This window comes from Papio anubis, chromosome 4, assembly GCF_008728515.1.
Source record: "Papio anubis isolate 15944 chromosome 4, Panubis1.0, whole genome shotgun sequence".
NCBI classification, from domain to species: domain Eukaryota; kingdom Metazoa; phylum Chordata; class Mammalia; order Primates; family Cercopithecidae; genus Papio; species Papio anubis.
In genome coordinates, this window is record NC_044979.1 from 129,244,605 (window position 1) to 129,261,233 (window position 16,629).

At 44.0% G+C, this 16,629-nt stretch overlaps 1 protein-coding gene across 1 annotated transcript; it reads right to left on the reverse strand.

Moving 5' to 3' along the window:
- Positions 1 to 8,127: 8,127 nt before the first annotated feature.
- On the reverse strand, positions 8,128 to 15,863 carry SBDS (SBDS ribosome maturation factor). Its single transcript, XM_003895912.3, has 5 exons — positions 15,482 to 15,863; positions 14,425 to 14,554; positions 13,462 to 13,662; positions 11,300 to 11,464; positions 8,128 to 8,918 (listed from the first exon to the last, which is right to left on the reverse strand). Exons 1-5 carry the CDS (start codon positions 15,607 to 15,609, stop codon positions 8,790 to 8,792), a joined length of 753 nt encoding a protein of 250 aa, XP_003895961.1. The 5' UTR covers positions 15,610 to 15,863; the 3' UTR covers positions 8,128 to 8,789.
- Between the last annotated feature and the right edge of the window lie 766 nt (positions 15,864 to 16,629).

Genomic DNA, 16,629 nt, shown 5'->3' on the forward strand with positions numbered 1-16,629 from the left:
TGAAAAAATACCTGAAATTGAAATACTTCTTTCCCAAGCATTTGGAATAAGTGATACTCAGCCTGTATTTGCTATTGGTGGTCATTTTCAGTTTTCACTAATACAAGCAGAAAATAACATTGTACACATATCCTTAGAATTTAGGTAATTTTATTTCTGGCAGATAGACGCCTAAAGAGCAATCAATTGCTGTATCAAATGGTGCACATGGCCAGGTGCAGTGGTTCATGCCTATAATCTCAGTGCTTTGGGAGGTCGGGGTGGTAGGATTGCTTGAGGCCAGGAGTTCGAGACCAGCCTGAGCAACATAGCAAGGCTCTGTATCTATGAAAAATTTAAAAAAATTATCCAGGTATGGTGGTACCTGCCTGCAGTCCCAGGTACTCAGGAGGCTGAGGTGGGAGGATCACTTGAGCCCAGGAGGTTGAGGCTACAGTGAGCAGTGATCTTGCTACTGCACTCTAGCCTGGGTGACAAAGCAAGACCCTCCTCCTCAAAAAAAAAAAAAGTGCACATATTTAAAAATTTTAAGATACCACCAGACCAGGTGCGTAATCCCAGCACTTGGGGAGGCCGAGACAGGTGGATCTCCCGAGGTCAAGAGTTTGAGACCTGGCTAGGCATGATGGCTCATGCTTGTAATCCCAGCACTTTGGGAGGCCAAGGCAGGCAGATCATGAGGTCAGGAGATCGAGACCAACCTGGTCAACAATGAAACCCTGTCTCTACTAAAAATACTAAAATTAGCTGGGCATGCTGGCGGGTGCCTGTAATCCCAGCTACTGGGGGGGCTAAGGCACGAGAATTGCTTGAACCCGGGAGGTGGAGGTTGCATTGAGCTGAGATCATGCGACTGCACTCCAGCCTGGGTGACAGAGCTAGACTTCATTTAAAAAACAAAACAAAACAAACAAACAAACAAAAAACAGAGTTTGAGACCAGCCTGGCCAACATGGTGAAAAAAATTATCTGGGTGTGGTAGCACACACCTGTAATCCCAGCTACTTGGGGAGGCTGAGGCAGGAGAATCGCTTGAACCCAGGAGGCAGAGTTTGCAGTGAGCCAAGATCATGCCACTGTACTCTAGCCTGGGCGACAAAGGGAGACTCCATCACAAAAAAAAAAAAAAAAAAGAAAAAGAAAAAAATAAAAAAAGAAGATACCACCAAATTACTTTCCTGAAAGGTTGGATCCAGTTATACTTCCATCAGTAAATGCATGAAAATGCCTGTTCCCTCATATCCTCGCCAATATCACAATTAATCTTTCACCTTTTCTTCAATATGATGGGTAGAAAATGATTTCTCATCGTTTAGCATTTCTCTGAGAGAAGTTGAATATCCTATTTTGCATTTATTTTTAAATTAGTGTATTAATTTTCCCCGTGCTCAGGAGTGAATATTAGACCTTTTTCTTGGTTGGTCCTAACTTATTGGCATTTTACCTGTCTTACCTGTTGCACATATTTTCTCTAGACGTGATTTTTTTTTTTTTTTTTTTAGACAGAGTCTTATACTCTGTCACCTAGGCTGGAGTGCAATGGCACAATCTCAGCTCACTGTATCCTCCGTCTCCCGGGCTCAAGAGATTCTCCTGCCTCAGCCTCCTGAGTAGCTGGGATTACAGGTGCGTGCCACCACGCCCAGATAATTTTTATTTTTTTAATTTTTTAAATTTTTTGCATTTTTAGTAGAGACAGGGATTTACCATGTTGCCCAGGCTGATATTGAACTCCTGACTTTAAGTAATCAACAACCTTGGCATCCCAAAGTGCTGGGATTACAGGCATGAGCCACCATGCCCAGCTGAACCATAATATCTTTAAACTTTTTTTGAGACAGGGTCTCACTGTGTTGCCTAGGCTGAGTGCAGTGGCCTGATCATGGCTCACTGCATCCTCGACATCTCAGGCTCAAGCAATCCTCCTACTTCAGCCTATCTAGTAGCTGGGACTACAGGCAGTTAATTCTTTTTGTTTGTTTGTTTTTGAGACGGAGTCTCGTTCTGTCGCCCAGGCTCAAGCTGGAGTGCAGTGGCGCGATCTCAGCTCACTGCAACCTCTGCCTCCCGGGTTCAAGCGATTCTCCTGCCTCAGCCTCCTAAGTAGCTGGGACTACAGGCACGTGCCACCGTGCCTGGCTAATTTTTTGTATTTTTAGTAGAGATGAGGTTTCACCGTGTTAGCTAGGATGGTCTCCATCTCCTAACATCGCAATCCGGCCGCCTTGGCCTCCCAAAATGTTGGGATTACAGGCGTAAACCAGTAAACCAGTAAAATATATGTGTGTGTGTGTGTGTGTGTGTGTGTGTATATATATATATATTTTTTTTAAATTTAATTTTATTTTTTTTGAGACAGAGTTTGCTCTTGTCGCACAGGCTGGAGTGTAGTGGCAGGATCTTGGCTCACTGCAACCTCTGCCTCCTGGGTTCAAGAGATTCTCCAGCCTCAGCATCCTGAGCAGCTGGGATTACAGGTGGCCGCCACCAGGCCTGGCTTTTTTTTTTTTGAGTCAGTGTCTCGCTCTGTCACCCAGGCTGGAGTGCAGTTGGGTGATCTCAGCTCATTGTAACCTCTGCCTCCCTGTCAAGCGATTCGCCTGCCTTAGTCTTGCGAGTAGCTGGGACTACAGGTGCCCGCCACCACGCCCAGCTAATTTTTTGTATTTTTAATAAAGACGGGATTTCAGCGTGTTGGCCAGGATGGTCTCGATCTCCCTGACCTCGTGATCCGCTCACCTCGGCCTCCCAAAGTGCTGGGATTACAGGCGTGAGCCACCTTGCCTGGTCATATAATTTTTGTATTTTTAGTAGATATGGGTTTTTACCATGTTGGCCAGGCTAGTCTCAAACTCCTGAGCTCAGGTGATTCACCTGCCTTGGCCTCCCAAAGTGTTAGGATTATAGGTATGAGCCACCGCGCCAGCCAAAATATAATTTTCTCTACATCATTCTAGGAGTCTAACTTTGTGAGACATATAGCCAAGTATACAGATGTCATTTAGTCCTCATTCCTTTCTCATCGTATTGAAATATCCATAAACTATAGTTTACTGGGCAACATGACGAAACCCTGTCTCTACTAAAATTACAAAAAAATTGGCCGGGCACGGTGGCTCACACCTGTAATCCCAGCATTTTGGGTGGCTGCAGCGGGTGGATCACCTGAGGTCGGGAGTTCGAGACCAGCTTGGCCAACATGGAGAAACCCCATCTCTACTAAAAATACAAAATTAGCCAGGCGTGGTGGTGCATGCCTTTTAACCCAGCTACTCGGGAGGCTGAGACAGGAGAATTGCTTGAACCTGAGAGGTGGAGGTTGCAGTGAGCCAAGATCGTGCCATTGCACTCCAGCCTGGGCAACAAGAGCAAAACTCCGTCTCAAAAAAAAAAAAAAATTACAAAAAATTAACCAGGTGTGGTCGTGTGTGCCTATGGTTCCAGCTACTCAGAAGGCTGAGGTGGGAGAATCGCTTGAACCCAGGAGGTGGAGGTTGTGGTGAGCCTGCAGGCTCCAAGAGGACACCTATTTTCCTACACATCCAGGTTTTTGAGGCAGAATTTAGTTCCTTTTAGGCCCCCATATTCTTGCTGGTTGTCATCTGAGGGGTTTTCCCAGCATCCAGAGGAGGCTGCCTGCATTCTTGGGCTCACAGCTGGATTCTCCCCTATCCACCACCAGCAATGGTGGGTGGAGTACCTCTCACGCTTGGAATCTTACCTGCCCCTTCCATTTGGATCTCTCTGAACCAGTTCTGCCTTCCTCTTTCATTATTATTTTTGAGAGGAGTCTCGCTCTGTCGCCCAGGCTGGAGTGCAGTGGCACGATCCTAGCTCACTGCAATCTCTGCCTCTTGGGTTCCAGCGATTCTCCTGCCTCTGCCAATTGAGTAGCTGGGATTACAGGCATGCGCTGACACACCTGGCCAATTTTTGTATATTTAGTAGAGGTGGGGTTTTTCCATGTTGGTCAGGCTGGTCTCGAACTCCTGATCTCAAGTGATCCGCCTCCCTCCTCCTCCCAAAATGCTGGTATTGGAGGCGTGAGCCACCACGCCTGGCTCCACATCCCGTTTATATTCATTCTCTTCCAGGGGAAAACCAAGAATCTGCAGACTCAATTAGGAAGTTGGTGAAACTGATGACTTTTCCTGGAGTATTTGGAAGAGGCCCTGGGCAATTCAACCATGTATGCTCAGAGTGTTGTGACATAGTTCTTGGGTAGAAGCTGGAATATCCAAGCTGATAAAGATTTGGCTTAGGATTATACTTTTTTAAGGTCAGAATTGTTGATACTATAAAATTGTATTTGGAATATTAATTTTGAAGGTATCATCTTGGGTAAATACATGCAGAGATGAAAATCAGCATAAAAGTCAATGGCCTTCATCATCCTAGCTGTTTATTTTGTTATTGTTTTGAGACGGAGTGTCACTCTGTCACCCAGGCTGTAATGCAGTGGTGCGATCTTGGCTCACTGCAACCTTCGCCTCCCGGGCTCAAGCAATTCTCCTGCCTCAACCTCCTGAGTAGCTGGGACTACAGACATGCACCACCACGCCCAGCTAAGTTTTGTATTTTTAGTAGAGACGGGGTTTCACCATGTTGGCCAGGCTGGTCTTGAACTCCTGACCTCAGGTGATCCACCCACCTCAGCCTCCAAAAGTGCTGGAATTAAAGGTGTGAGCCACAGTACCCGGCCTGGAATATTAATGTTGAAGGTATCGTCTTGGGTAAATACATGCAGAGATGAAAATCAGCATGAAAGTCAATGGCCTTCATCATCCTAGCTCTTTAAACTCGTTAGTGGCAAACTATGTGTCCACAACCAGTTCCCTCGTTCAGCAGAAAAGCATTTTCAAATGGTCAATACCTCGAATGCCAGTGATGTAAGGGTTGTCATAAACAAAATTGGTAATGAGGAACCTAATTACCACCCGAATCATTGGGCATCTCACGACATGGGCTTGAGGGTAGCATGCAGGTTAAACTCATGTGTGTGGTTGTTTACAGTATGAACAGTGGAAAGCTCTGGCTCACCTGACAAAAACTCTGTCCCAGCTTTCATGATGGACTTGAACAAAGGTCACTGAACAAATTCTTCATCACTCATCCTCCTTCTGATGACTTGGGCCCTCATTGAGATAGCATGTTTATTTGTTTTATTTACTTTTTTTTTTTTTTTTTTTGAGACGGAGTCTCACTCTGTCGCCTAGGCTGGAGTGCAGTGGCACGATCTCAGTTCACTGCAACCTCCGCCTCCCAGGTTCAAGTGATTCTCCTGCCTCGGCCTCCTGAGTAGCTGGGATTATAGGCACGCGCCACCACGCCCAGCTAATTTTTGTATTTTTAGTAGAGATGGGGTTTCACCATGGTGGTCGGACTGGTCTCGAACTTCTGACCTTGTGATCCACCCGCCTTGTCTTCCCAAAGTGTTGGGATTACAGGTGTGAGCCACCATGCCTGGCCTATTTATTTTTAAATCTATTTATTTATTTATGTATTTACTTTTTTGAGATGAAGTCTCTATCTGTTGCCTAGGCTGGAGTGCAGTGGTGCGATCTTGGCTCACTGCAATCTCCACCTACTGGTTCAAGTGATTATCCTGCCTCAGCCTCCTGTGTAGCTGGGATTATAAGCACGTGCCACCACACCCAGCTAATTTTTGTATTTTTAGTAGAGACGGGGTTTCAGTATGTTAACCAGGCTGGTCTCGAACTCCTGACCTTGTGATCTGCCCGCCTCAGCCTCCCAAAGTGTTGGGATTACAGGTGTGAGCCACCACATGTGGCTATTTATTTATTTAGAGATGGAGTCTTGCTCTGTTGCCCAGGCTGGAGTGCAGTGGCTGGGTCTCAGCTCACTGCAACCTCTGCCTCCCAGGTTCATGAGATTCTCCTGCCTCAGCCTCCCGATTACAGGCACGTGCCACCATGCATGGCTTTTTAAAATTTATTTATTTATTTATTTATTTTAGACGGAGTCTTGCTCTACCGCCAGGCTGGAGTGCAGTGGCATGATCCTGGCTCACTGCAATCTCCGCCTCCTGGGTTCAAGCGATTCTCCTGCCCCTCAGTCTCCCAAGTAGCTGGGACTACAGGCACGTGCCACTGTGCCCAGCTAATTTTTGTATTTTTACTAGAGATGGGGTTTCAGCATATTGGCCAGGATGGTTTCGATCTCTTGACCTCGTGATCTGCCTGCCTCAGCCTCCCAAAGTCCTAGTATTACAGGCGTGAGCCACCACAGCCAGCTAATTTTTGTATTTTTAATAGAGACTGGGTTTCGCCATTTTGGCCAGGCTGGTCTTGAACTCCTGACCTCAGGTGATCTGCCCACCTGGGCCTCCCAAAGTGCTGGGATTATAGGCGTGAGCCACTGTGCCTGTCCCACATACGTTTATTATTTCAGACATTTACTCCACATCTACTAGGTCCAAAGCATGGTGGGATACACACACATTGCTACCCTTGCCCTTAAGGAGTTCACAGTCTAGCATGAAGGCAGATAATTAAACAGCTCTAATACAAGGTTGAATAAATCCAGACCTATGAAGGAATTTAAGTAGAGTACTGGGTTCCAGCAACTGGAGCAAGTAATTGTGTATGGGGTACAAGGCAAGCTTCACGGAAAAGAACTGTGCTAAAAGAAGAGGCCTAAGTCTGAAATGTCATTGTGACCAAATGCACACACCATCAGCTTGCACTGAAAAAGTCAAATAAATCAATCCTTAAAATAATCCATTATGGCTGTGGTACTGGGAAGATGATCATGAACCAAAAATGTTAAGTTCTTTGATAATGAAATTAGTATAAAATTTAAAAAATAAGTTTAAATGATGACTCAGATGTGATCTACATTTGACATTTCTTGAAGTTACAGCTTTTTAGAAAAAATGAATATTCAGAATCAGAAAATCTTTGAGATGGGGTCTGGCTCTGTTGCCCAGGCTGTAGTGCCGGGGTGTGATTTTAGCTCACTGCAACCTCTGCCTCCGGGGCTCAAGTGATCCTCCCACCTCAGCCTCCCAAGTAGCTGGGACCAGGTGCACACCACCATGCCTAATTTTTTGTATATTTGGTAGAGACAGGGTTTCACCCTGTTGCCCAGGCTGGTCTCGAACTCCCAAGCTCAAGTGATTCGTCCGCATTGGCCTCCCAAAGTGCTGGGATTACCGGTGTGAGCCACTGCGTCTGGCCCCAGAAAATCTTAAGGAAATGTTATAATAAATGTTTATATTTTCCTACTAAGATAGAGCTATTGATACATTTAACAAATACCTGTATCAAAACAGCAGCCCAGCTTTAGCATTAATAGAAAAAGGGCTCATTCTCATGTTATCAAACAAAAATATATTTTGTTAATATTATAATAAAAAATTTTGACTTCATAATCTCAATTGTAGTTATTTTAAACTAAAGGGACATTTCTGAGTTTGTATTAGCAGGGAGTTCTGTGTGCTTATAAACCAATCAGTACCTTTTCAAGTTGAGAAGTCTGTTTTCAGTTAAAATAAAAACTGCTGTCCAGAAATACATCTGTATGTTTGAGTGAATCTAATTTATCTTCTAGAATATATCTCTTTTGAAATAGATTTTTTTTTTTTTTTCGGAGACTGAGTTTCACTCTCACCCAGGCTGCAGTGCAGTGGCATGTTCTCAGCTCATTGCAACCTCTGCCTCCTGGGTTCAAGCGATTCTCTTGCTTCAGCCTCCCAAGTAGCTGGGACTACAGGTGTGCACCACCATGCCTGGCTAATTTTTGTATTTTTAGTAGAGATGGGGTTTCACCATGTTGGCCAGGCTGGTCTCAAACTCCTGACCTCAGGTGATCCGCCTGCCTCAGCCTCCCAAAGTACTGGGATTACAGGTGTGAGTCACCTCCCCTGCCTTGAAGTAGATTTTTAAAAGCTTGCACCTTGTCCATTTACGTGTTTAAATACTACAATAATTCTTCAGTTACATCCCAAGTGTTAGCAAAAATTTTTCAGGTATTTACAAGAACAGGCCCTGTTCTAAGCACTCTTCATATTGACTTATTGAGTTCTCTTAATAACTCCCTAACCCTACCACAGACACAGACAGAGAAAAGAAAGGGAGTTAGGAAGTTGTCTAGAAACACAAGCCATAGTTTAATAAAAATAAGAGTGGTTTTATTGATTACACACAATTTTAGCTATATTAATATATATTATAAATTTTAAGAATTAGAAATAAGTGACTTTTATTTTTTAACGAAGAATAATCTAAGTTATGGCAGCATGTTCAATGAAAATTATTTAAGTCCGGCACAGTTTTTCTAGATCTGTTTCTCAGATAATCAGGAACATCATCCAAGCATAATGACCCTCATAACGTAAGTTCCATTAAGTAGAAATGAAGCATCGTACGTTTTCTTTTTTAGGAAAGACTCCCCTTTTGTTGTATAGACATATCCCTAATAATCTTACTCTACTGTACAAATAACTTTTCACTCACAAGAGTTGCCTCAAATAACTTTCATTTTGGAAAGTTGTCAAGGCATGAAACAGAGTAGCAAAATGCCACTCTGGACTTTGCATCTTGGAGTTTCAATTTTGCTTTAGGATTTAGACTCCAGTTTATAATTAAAACCTAATCATTCCCACATTATTATACTTCTGTAGGAAAGCCTTGCCGTGTCCACTCTTAACACAAAGATAGAAAATGTCAAATAGTTTGAGCAAGTATTTGGCAGATCACAGACATGAAACAGTGCTGTCGGAAACAAAAACCCTTTAGTGTTTTTAGCGGTGAAGAGATTGATGGGTGTCATTCAAATTTCTCATCTCCTTCTTCCACATCTTTCAGATTGAGTACTTCCAAAGAACCTTTGCCTTTGGTTTCCTTTTTTATTAGCTCATCAATTTCTCGGAAGCAGCCCGGGTCAATCAGACATACCTGAAACATTTAACGTAGCAGTTTACCGCGTGAGGATGAGCAATACACAGAAGAAACTCAGCTTTAACTTCCTTTAAGGCAAACACAAGGCTTTCCAGAGATCTCTAATAATAGCACAGTTCTATGGTGCAATAGGTAAGACAATGGGTAGGGCAGCACACTGGGTTCCAATTCTGCCTCTGCCCTTGAGTAGCCATGTAGGCCCCTGTGACAAGGCATTAATCCCTATGTTTAAACACTTACTCTGATTCTTCAGCTGTAAATGGAAGGGACAAACTAGAAAACTCTCATTCTTCTCATACTAAAATTTAGCATTACATTTTATAGCTCAATAAAGTCACCTCCACGTAGGAAGGAGAAAAAGCAATGTGAAGACTTATTTAGAGACCATGTGTACGTTTATTTATTTATTCATTTTTTTGAGATAGAGTTTTGCTCTTGTCCCCCAGGCTAGAGTGCAGTGGTGTGATCTCAGCTCACTGCAGCCTCTGCCTCCCGGGTTCAAGTGATTCTCCTGCCTCAGCCTCCCAAGAAGCTGGCATTACAGGTGCCTGCCACCATACCTGGCTAATTTTTTGTATTTTTCGTTTCGCCATGTTGGCCAGGCCGGTCTTGAACTCCTGGCCTCAGGTTATCTGCTCGCCTCGGCCTCCCAAAGTGCTGGGATTACAGGCATAAGCCACTGCACCTGGCCCATGCGTACAGTTTTGCAAAGAGTTTAGAACTTCGAGTAGTGTCAGATGGGTTAATTCACATCTACAGTGGATACTCACATACTCAATTTACTTTTAAAAAGAAGCTGCAGACCGGGCGTGGTGCCTCACGCCTGTAATCCCAGCACTTTGGGAGGCCAAGGTGGGCGGATCACCTGAGGTCGGCAGTTCGAGACCAGCCTGACCAACATGGAGAGATCCCATCTCTACTAAAAAATACAAAATTAGCTGGGCGTGGTGGCGCATGCCTGTAATTCCAGCTACTCAGGAGGCTGAGGCAGGAGAATCGCTTGAACCCTGGAGACAGAGGTTGCAGTGAGCTGAGATCATGCCATTGCTCTCTAGCCTGGGCAACAAGAGTGAAACTCTGTCTCAAAAAAATAAAATAAAATAAAATAAAATAAAATAAAAATAAATAAATAGAAAAGCTGCAAAGCCCTGAAAACATGAATTTATAGACAGCTGAATTTACACTGTGTTTGAAGCTAAGGGGTGAGGTCATAAGGACCTAATGGTTTCGCTGCTTCTTTAAAATGTTCTGTGTTTAGTGTCATCAGGTTCACACACTAATATCCTCTGGAAACACTCTCATAGACACACCCCAAATAATGCTTTATCAGGCTTCTAGGGATTCCTTTCCAGTCAAGTTGACACCTAAAATTACATCCACAATTCCGCCCCTCATCAACCTGGCACCAAGACACATCTCTTTAAACCATTGTTAATTTCCAAATGAAGACAATAACAAGGTCCTAGCTTTGCCTAATATGATGCAATTAAGCAGACGCGACTATCCTGCATACAACTGAAAGAGTGCTAATCCTTTTGCCAGAATTCAGCTTTCAGAATTTCATCATTCAGGATTCAATCTTTTTTTTTTTTTTTTGAGATGGAGTTTCGCTCTTGTTGCCCAGGCTAGAGAGCAATGGTGCAATCTTGGCTCACTGCAACCTCTGTCTCCCAGGTTCAAGCGATTCTCCTGCCTCAGCCTCCCGAGTAGCTGGGATTACAGGCATGCGCCACCACGCCTGATTATTCTCTATTTTTAGTAGAGACAGGGTTTCTCCATGTTGGTCAGGCTGGTCTCAAACTCCTGACCTCAGGTGATCCACCTGCCTCAGCCTCCCAAAGTGCTGGGATTACAGGCATGAGCCACAGCGCCCAGCCAGGATTCAATCTTTTGGAACTGTAATTTTCAAGATTTTAGAAGTTCAGGCTTTGGACTTTAGGGATTTTGATTTTTTTGTTATTTCAACACTGGGATTGTGGCATTTCGGATTATGTCTTTTAGGATTATGATCAGCACCAGAGGAAAGCACGCAATTGAGCTATCTCTGAAATTTCCATAGTGTGCTTTGTACTAATTGTTGCAAAATTTTTAAGGTAATTGGAGTTATTAACCTTCCACTAAAAATAGTGATTTTTAAGTGGCTTACTTTAAATGGTTGCTAAATTTGCTAAAATAATGTATCTAAAACACTACGCATAATGTAGAAGAAAAAGAAATGCTGGGAAAAAAATAAACGTTTTGTAGTAAACAAGGCTGACCAACCTTTAGTCTTATGAAAATATCTGACTGTTTACAACGTCTAAATGTTTGCTACACGTTTATTACTAGAGAATACACTATTTAGGTAACGTGAAGCAAAGAAAATACTTGACTCTTACGATTTCTAACTGTTGGCCATAATCTTCACTTTCTATGACCTTGATCAGTGGCTTGAGCTTTTCTTTCAGCTTCTTGCCTTCATTCACTGGCAGGAGGAAGCGAAGCCTCATGTGAGCACGTTCTATCTTCATTTTCTCTTTTAGCTGCTTTATCACTTCCAAAGCCTACCAAGATAAAATCGAGAGTGTAACTTCTTTTACTATATTATTTAATAAGGCTTTCAAAAACAAAGTAGTTTCCATGTAGTTGGATTAGGTAATGGTTTCTTAGGTATAATATTAAGAACATAAGTGACCATTAAAAAAAAAAAATAGAAAAATTGGACTTATCAAGAGGAAAAGGTTTTGTGTTTCAAAAAACTATCAAGAGGGTGAAGGCTGGGTGCAGTGGTTCATGCCTGTAATCCCAGCACTTTGGGAGGCCGAAGCGGGTGCATCACGAGGTCAGGAATTCGAGACCAGCCTGGCCAACATGGTGAAACCCTGTCTCTACTAAAAATACAACAACAACAACAAAAAATTAGCCAGGTGTGGTAGCGCACGCCTGTAATCCCAGCTACACAAGAGGCTGAAGCAGAAGAATTGCTTGAACCCAGGAGGCAGACTTTGCAATGAGCGGAGATCGTGCCACTGCACTCTAGCCAGGGTGACAGAGTGAGACTCCATCTCCAAAAAAAAAAAAAAAAAAAAAAAGGGCAAAGAACCTGAACAGAGATTTCCCAAAAGCGGACAGATGAAGCATCAATAAGCACATGGAAATATGCTCAAATCAATACTAAGGAAATGCAAATCAAAACCACAACAAGATACCACCAGGATGGCTATCATCAAAAAGGTAGACAATGACAAGCATGACCGAGGATGTGGCGACACTGGGACTTGTAAACACTGATGGTGGTAATATAACATGGTGCGGCTGTTTGGGCAGGTATACAGAAATGAAAACGTATGTCTACACAAAAACATGCAACAAATTTCATAGCAGCATTCTTCATCATAGCTCACAAGTGAAAGCAACCCAATGTCTATCAACTGAGAAATGAATGAATAAAACGTGTGTTTTTTCCACACAGTGGGCTATTAATGTGTCATAAAAAAGAAATGACATGCTGATCCAGGTTACAACATGTATGAACCATGAAAAGGCCATATATTGTATGATTCCATTTATATGAAATGTCCAGAATTGACAAGTCCATAAGGAGAGGAGATTAGTGGTTGGGAGGGGCCTGTGGGGGGAAATGCGGATGGCTACTAGTGGATACTGACTTTCTTTTTGTGGTGATGAAAATGTTCTCAAACCAGGTAGCAGGGAAGGTCCCCAAACTTTGTTAATATACCACTTAAAAGTGTACACACTTTACGAGTGTGAAATTTACGGTATGTGAATTATATATAAATTAAAAATTCAAAAAAAGGTGTTAAAATGACCCTTTAAAAATTCAAGTTTTGTCTTTAAGTTTGATTTGGATAGGAGAAGAAAGTCCTACATACATATTTCTGTTTACTTGAAAAAAAAAATATTACCTATCTTTATGACCCCGTCCTTTTCCTCCATCTCTTCCCCAAACCTTCTACCCACTTGCTTCCACGCAGACCCATTTTTTAAAATTTAATTTTTTATATTAAATAAATTAGAGGTATGGTACCGTAGTTGACGCCTGTAATCCCAGAACTTTGGGAGGCCGAGGCGGACGGATCACCTGAGGTCAGGAATTCAAGACCAGTCTGGCCAACATGGTGAAACCTTGTCTTTACTAAAAATACAAAATTACCCAGGTGTGGTGGCGCATGCCTGTAATCCCAGCTACTCGGGAGGCTAAGGCAGGAGACTCGCTTGAACCCGGGAGGCAGAGATTGTAGCGAGCTGAGATCGTGTCATTGCACTCTAGCCTGGGCAACAGAGCGCGACTCTCTCTCAAAAAAAAAAAAAAAAAAAAAAAAAAAAAAAAAAAAAAAAAACAGAGAGAGAGATGGGGCGTACGTCCCTATGTTTCCCAGGCTGTTTCCGGGCCTCAAGCAATCCTCCCATCTTGGCTCCCACAGTGCTAGGATTACAGGCGTGAACCATCATGCCTGGCCCCAGACCCGTTATTTTAATGATTTCTTCAAAGAAAACGGATTTCCATGGCTGTGTTTTGATAACATGAGAAACCACTCACCTGCTGTTTTGTACTTTTGTTGGTTTTCACTGAATAGTGGATGTCCTTCATGGCTCTCTCAATAAGGATCACGGTGTACGGTCTCTTTGTCTCGGGATTCACACATTTGTCTGCCACAATGGTTGCAATGTCCCTAAACATCTGCTCCAGTTGTGTGTGTCTTTCTTTATCTGATACTTGAACTTCTCCTTTAGTCAAAATCTAAAAAAATGCCAACACATTTAAGAAATCACTGTCTTTCTCTATCACACACTATTTGTTAACTAGCCACAAAAAATGAGTAGCTGGGGAGAAAATTAAATTGCATCCTCTCCAGCTATTAATATGTAAGTAATGGTTTGAGCTTTGCCCAAAAGATGCAAGAATCTTTTGGCTGGGCGCAGTGAGATCCCAGCACTTTGGGTGGCTAAGGCGGGCGTATCACCTGAGGTCAGGAGCTTGAGACCAAACTGGTCAACATGGTGAAACCCCATCTCTTATTAAAAATCCAAAAAGCCAGGCATGGTGGTGGGCACCTGTAATCCCAGCCACCCGGGAGGCTGAGGCATGAGAATCACTTGAACCCAGGAGGCAGAGGTTGCAGTGAGCTGAGTGCAGTGGAGTGCACTGCACTCCAGCCTGGGCAACAGCGCAAGACTCTGTCTCCAAAAAAAAAAGGGTCTGAAAGATGAAATACTTGAAAACAAATTCAGTTTTCAGGTATACCACATTCTATAAATGAGGTAATTTATAGAAAAATGAGGTAATTTAGTAGAAAATTTGATTTCAGGAGGTTGTGGCAAAAAAACCCAAAAAACAAACAAACAAAACCACCAAGTTCTTTATTATTAGAAGTGACACTGTGCAGCTCACATTATTGCTTTGTTAGTCTTTCCTCCAAAAAAACGGCCTTTAATGTTTAACATACCTTCAGGTACGTTATAAATGGCTATTAGGGTTAGCTATGCTGCAGTTGTTACCCACCTGCTTACAGATTTCAGTTTGGTCATCTGTTCCAAACGCACTGATGAGATCTTCCTTCTTGGCAACCTGACCTTTAGAAACATTTACAAACACTGAGTGGGTCTGCAGAACTTCGTCAAGGTCTTTTTCCCTTGTGAGGGCAGGAGAGAAAGTCCTACGTGAATATACTTGAAACTTGGACACGCATTTACATTTAAATACGAGATGGCAACAACACGAACGGCAAGACACAACAAATCCCCCTGATGACCTTTAGTGTCGAGGGCACGTTTTCTTTTTCTTCCCCGCCCACCCCCACCCCGAGACGGAATTTCGCTGTTTTCACCCAGGCTGGAGTGCAATGGCGCGATCTTGGCTCACTGCAACCTCCGCCTCCGGGTTGAAGTGATTCTCCTGCCTCAGCCTCCCAAGTAGCTGGGATTACAGGCATGCGCCACCACACCGGCTAATTTTGTATTTTTAGTAGAGACGGGGTTTCATGTTGGCCAGGCTGGCCTCGAACTCCTGGCCTCAAGTGATCTGCCCGCATCGGCCTGAGGGAACATTTTCAAAACTCAGAATCGTATTTGCCTTACCATTTGCTCACTGGAGAAAAATGTCATGGGAGGACGTAAGAAACACTAAGGGTGGGGTGGGGTGCGGACAGCTGCTGCCACGGAATGCCAATCCCTAGATGGCAGCAGTGAAGACACTACGCACTTCAAACTGCTAGGGCTACTGAGACACCAGATGTATCCACAACTATGACAGTATTCGGAAGACTAGGTTCTCAGCTATCATTCTGGGAAAAGGACCACAGTTATGAGATTTCTTGGCTGCAGCTATTATGACACCAACAAAACAAAATCCCAAACCAACAACCCGATCCGAACCAACCAAATAAAGAAGGAACCCCTTGGCTTAGGAGCCAAGCTCGGACTGCGACGTCTCATGCTGACAGCAGGAATGTTCCATTTCCTCCCCGGCCAAGACCTCAGCTTGGCCCATTAACTAGACTTGGGCAGAGACAGGCCGCCTCGGAGGTGACGGCCCAGGCCCGAGGGAGGGGGCTACTCACACGCCGCTCCGCCAGCCGACGACCTTGTTTTTGTAGCAGGCGATTTCGAAGCGCTTCCCGGCGCGCTTCATCCGTACCACGGCCACATTGGTTAGGCGGATCTGGTTGGTGGGGGTGAAGATCGACATCGCGGCTGTTCAAAGACCTAGGAGCCGGCAAACCGGCGCGGACCCGCACCGACCAGCCTGAAGGCCACCAGCGGCGCGCGGCACTGACCCAACCGCAAGTGCGCGGCGCCGCGACTCCGTAGCTTCAGGCGGCCGCCACGGTGCGCCCGGCAACCTTATTGCGCAGACGTCAGGTGGGGCGGAAGCCGGGAGGCGAAAAGTGAGCGACGACGCCTGCGCATTGTGGCTTTTTACGCCATCTTTCCCCGCCCAAAAAGGGAGGTGCTTTTGTTTGACGTAATTTACTTTCGCCAATGAGCTGAGAGCTCTGACAGGATGCTCGCAGATGTTTAGTGGCCGGGTTGAAACACAGCGTTGGCACCACCTCGTTCCGCGGAATTCAAGGGCCAGACCCACTGTATAATAAAAATATTTTTTATACTACAATTATTTTATAATAAATATTTTTATTTACTCACCCTTTTATAATAGAAATATTTTAACATAAAATGTAGACAAAAATGTGTAACGAACCTTCCATGTACCCATCACCCCGCTTCAACAAATTATTAACATGTTGCATTCTTGTTTTATTCTTCTTTTTTCATTTTTTTGTTGCTTTTTTATTTACACTTTTTTTTTTTTTTCCCTAAAGTCAGTCTCACTCTGTCACCCAGGCTGGAGTGCAGTGGCAGGGTCATGGCCCCACTGCAGCTTCGACCTCCTGGGCTCGAGCGATCTTCCAGCGTTAGCTTCCCAAGTAGCTGGGACTACAGGTGTGAGCGGCCACGCCAAGCTGATTTAATTAAATAAATAATTAAAAAAAATTTGTACAGATGAGGTCTCACTATGTTGCTCAGGCTGGTCTCGAACTCCTGGGCTCAAGCGATACTCCCGCTTCGGCCTCCCAAAGTGCTGGGATTACAGCTTTGAGTCACCGCGCCCGGCCGGTTGGGGGTACTTTAAAGAAACCATCATATGGTTTCAGCATTAAATACTTCAGCCTATAGCCCTTAACAGATACACGCGACGAGATTAACT

Excerpts from the sequence above, each read along its gene's own strand:
- SBDS (XM_003895912.3), bottom strand. The coding sequence starts at position 15,609 with ATGTCGATCTTCACCCCCACCAACCAGATCCGCCTAACCAATGTGGCC. Across the intron at positions 13,663-14,424 it reads AAACTGAAATCTGTAAGCAG|ATTTTGACTAAAGGAGAAGT; the intron begins GTGGGTAACAAC and ends GCATTTTTTTAG. Across the intron at positions 11,465-13,461 it reads ACAAAAGTACAAAACAGCAG|GCTTTGGAAGTGATAAAGCA; the intron begins GTGAGTGGTTTC and ends TTATCTTGGTAG.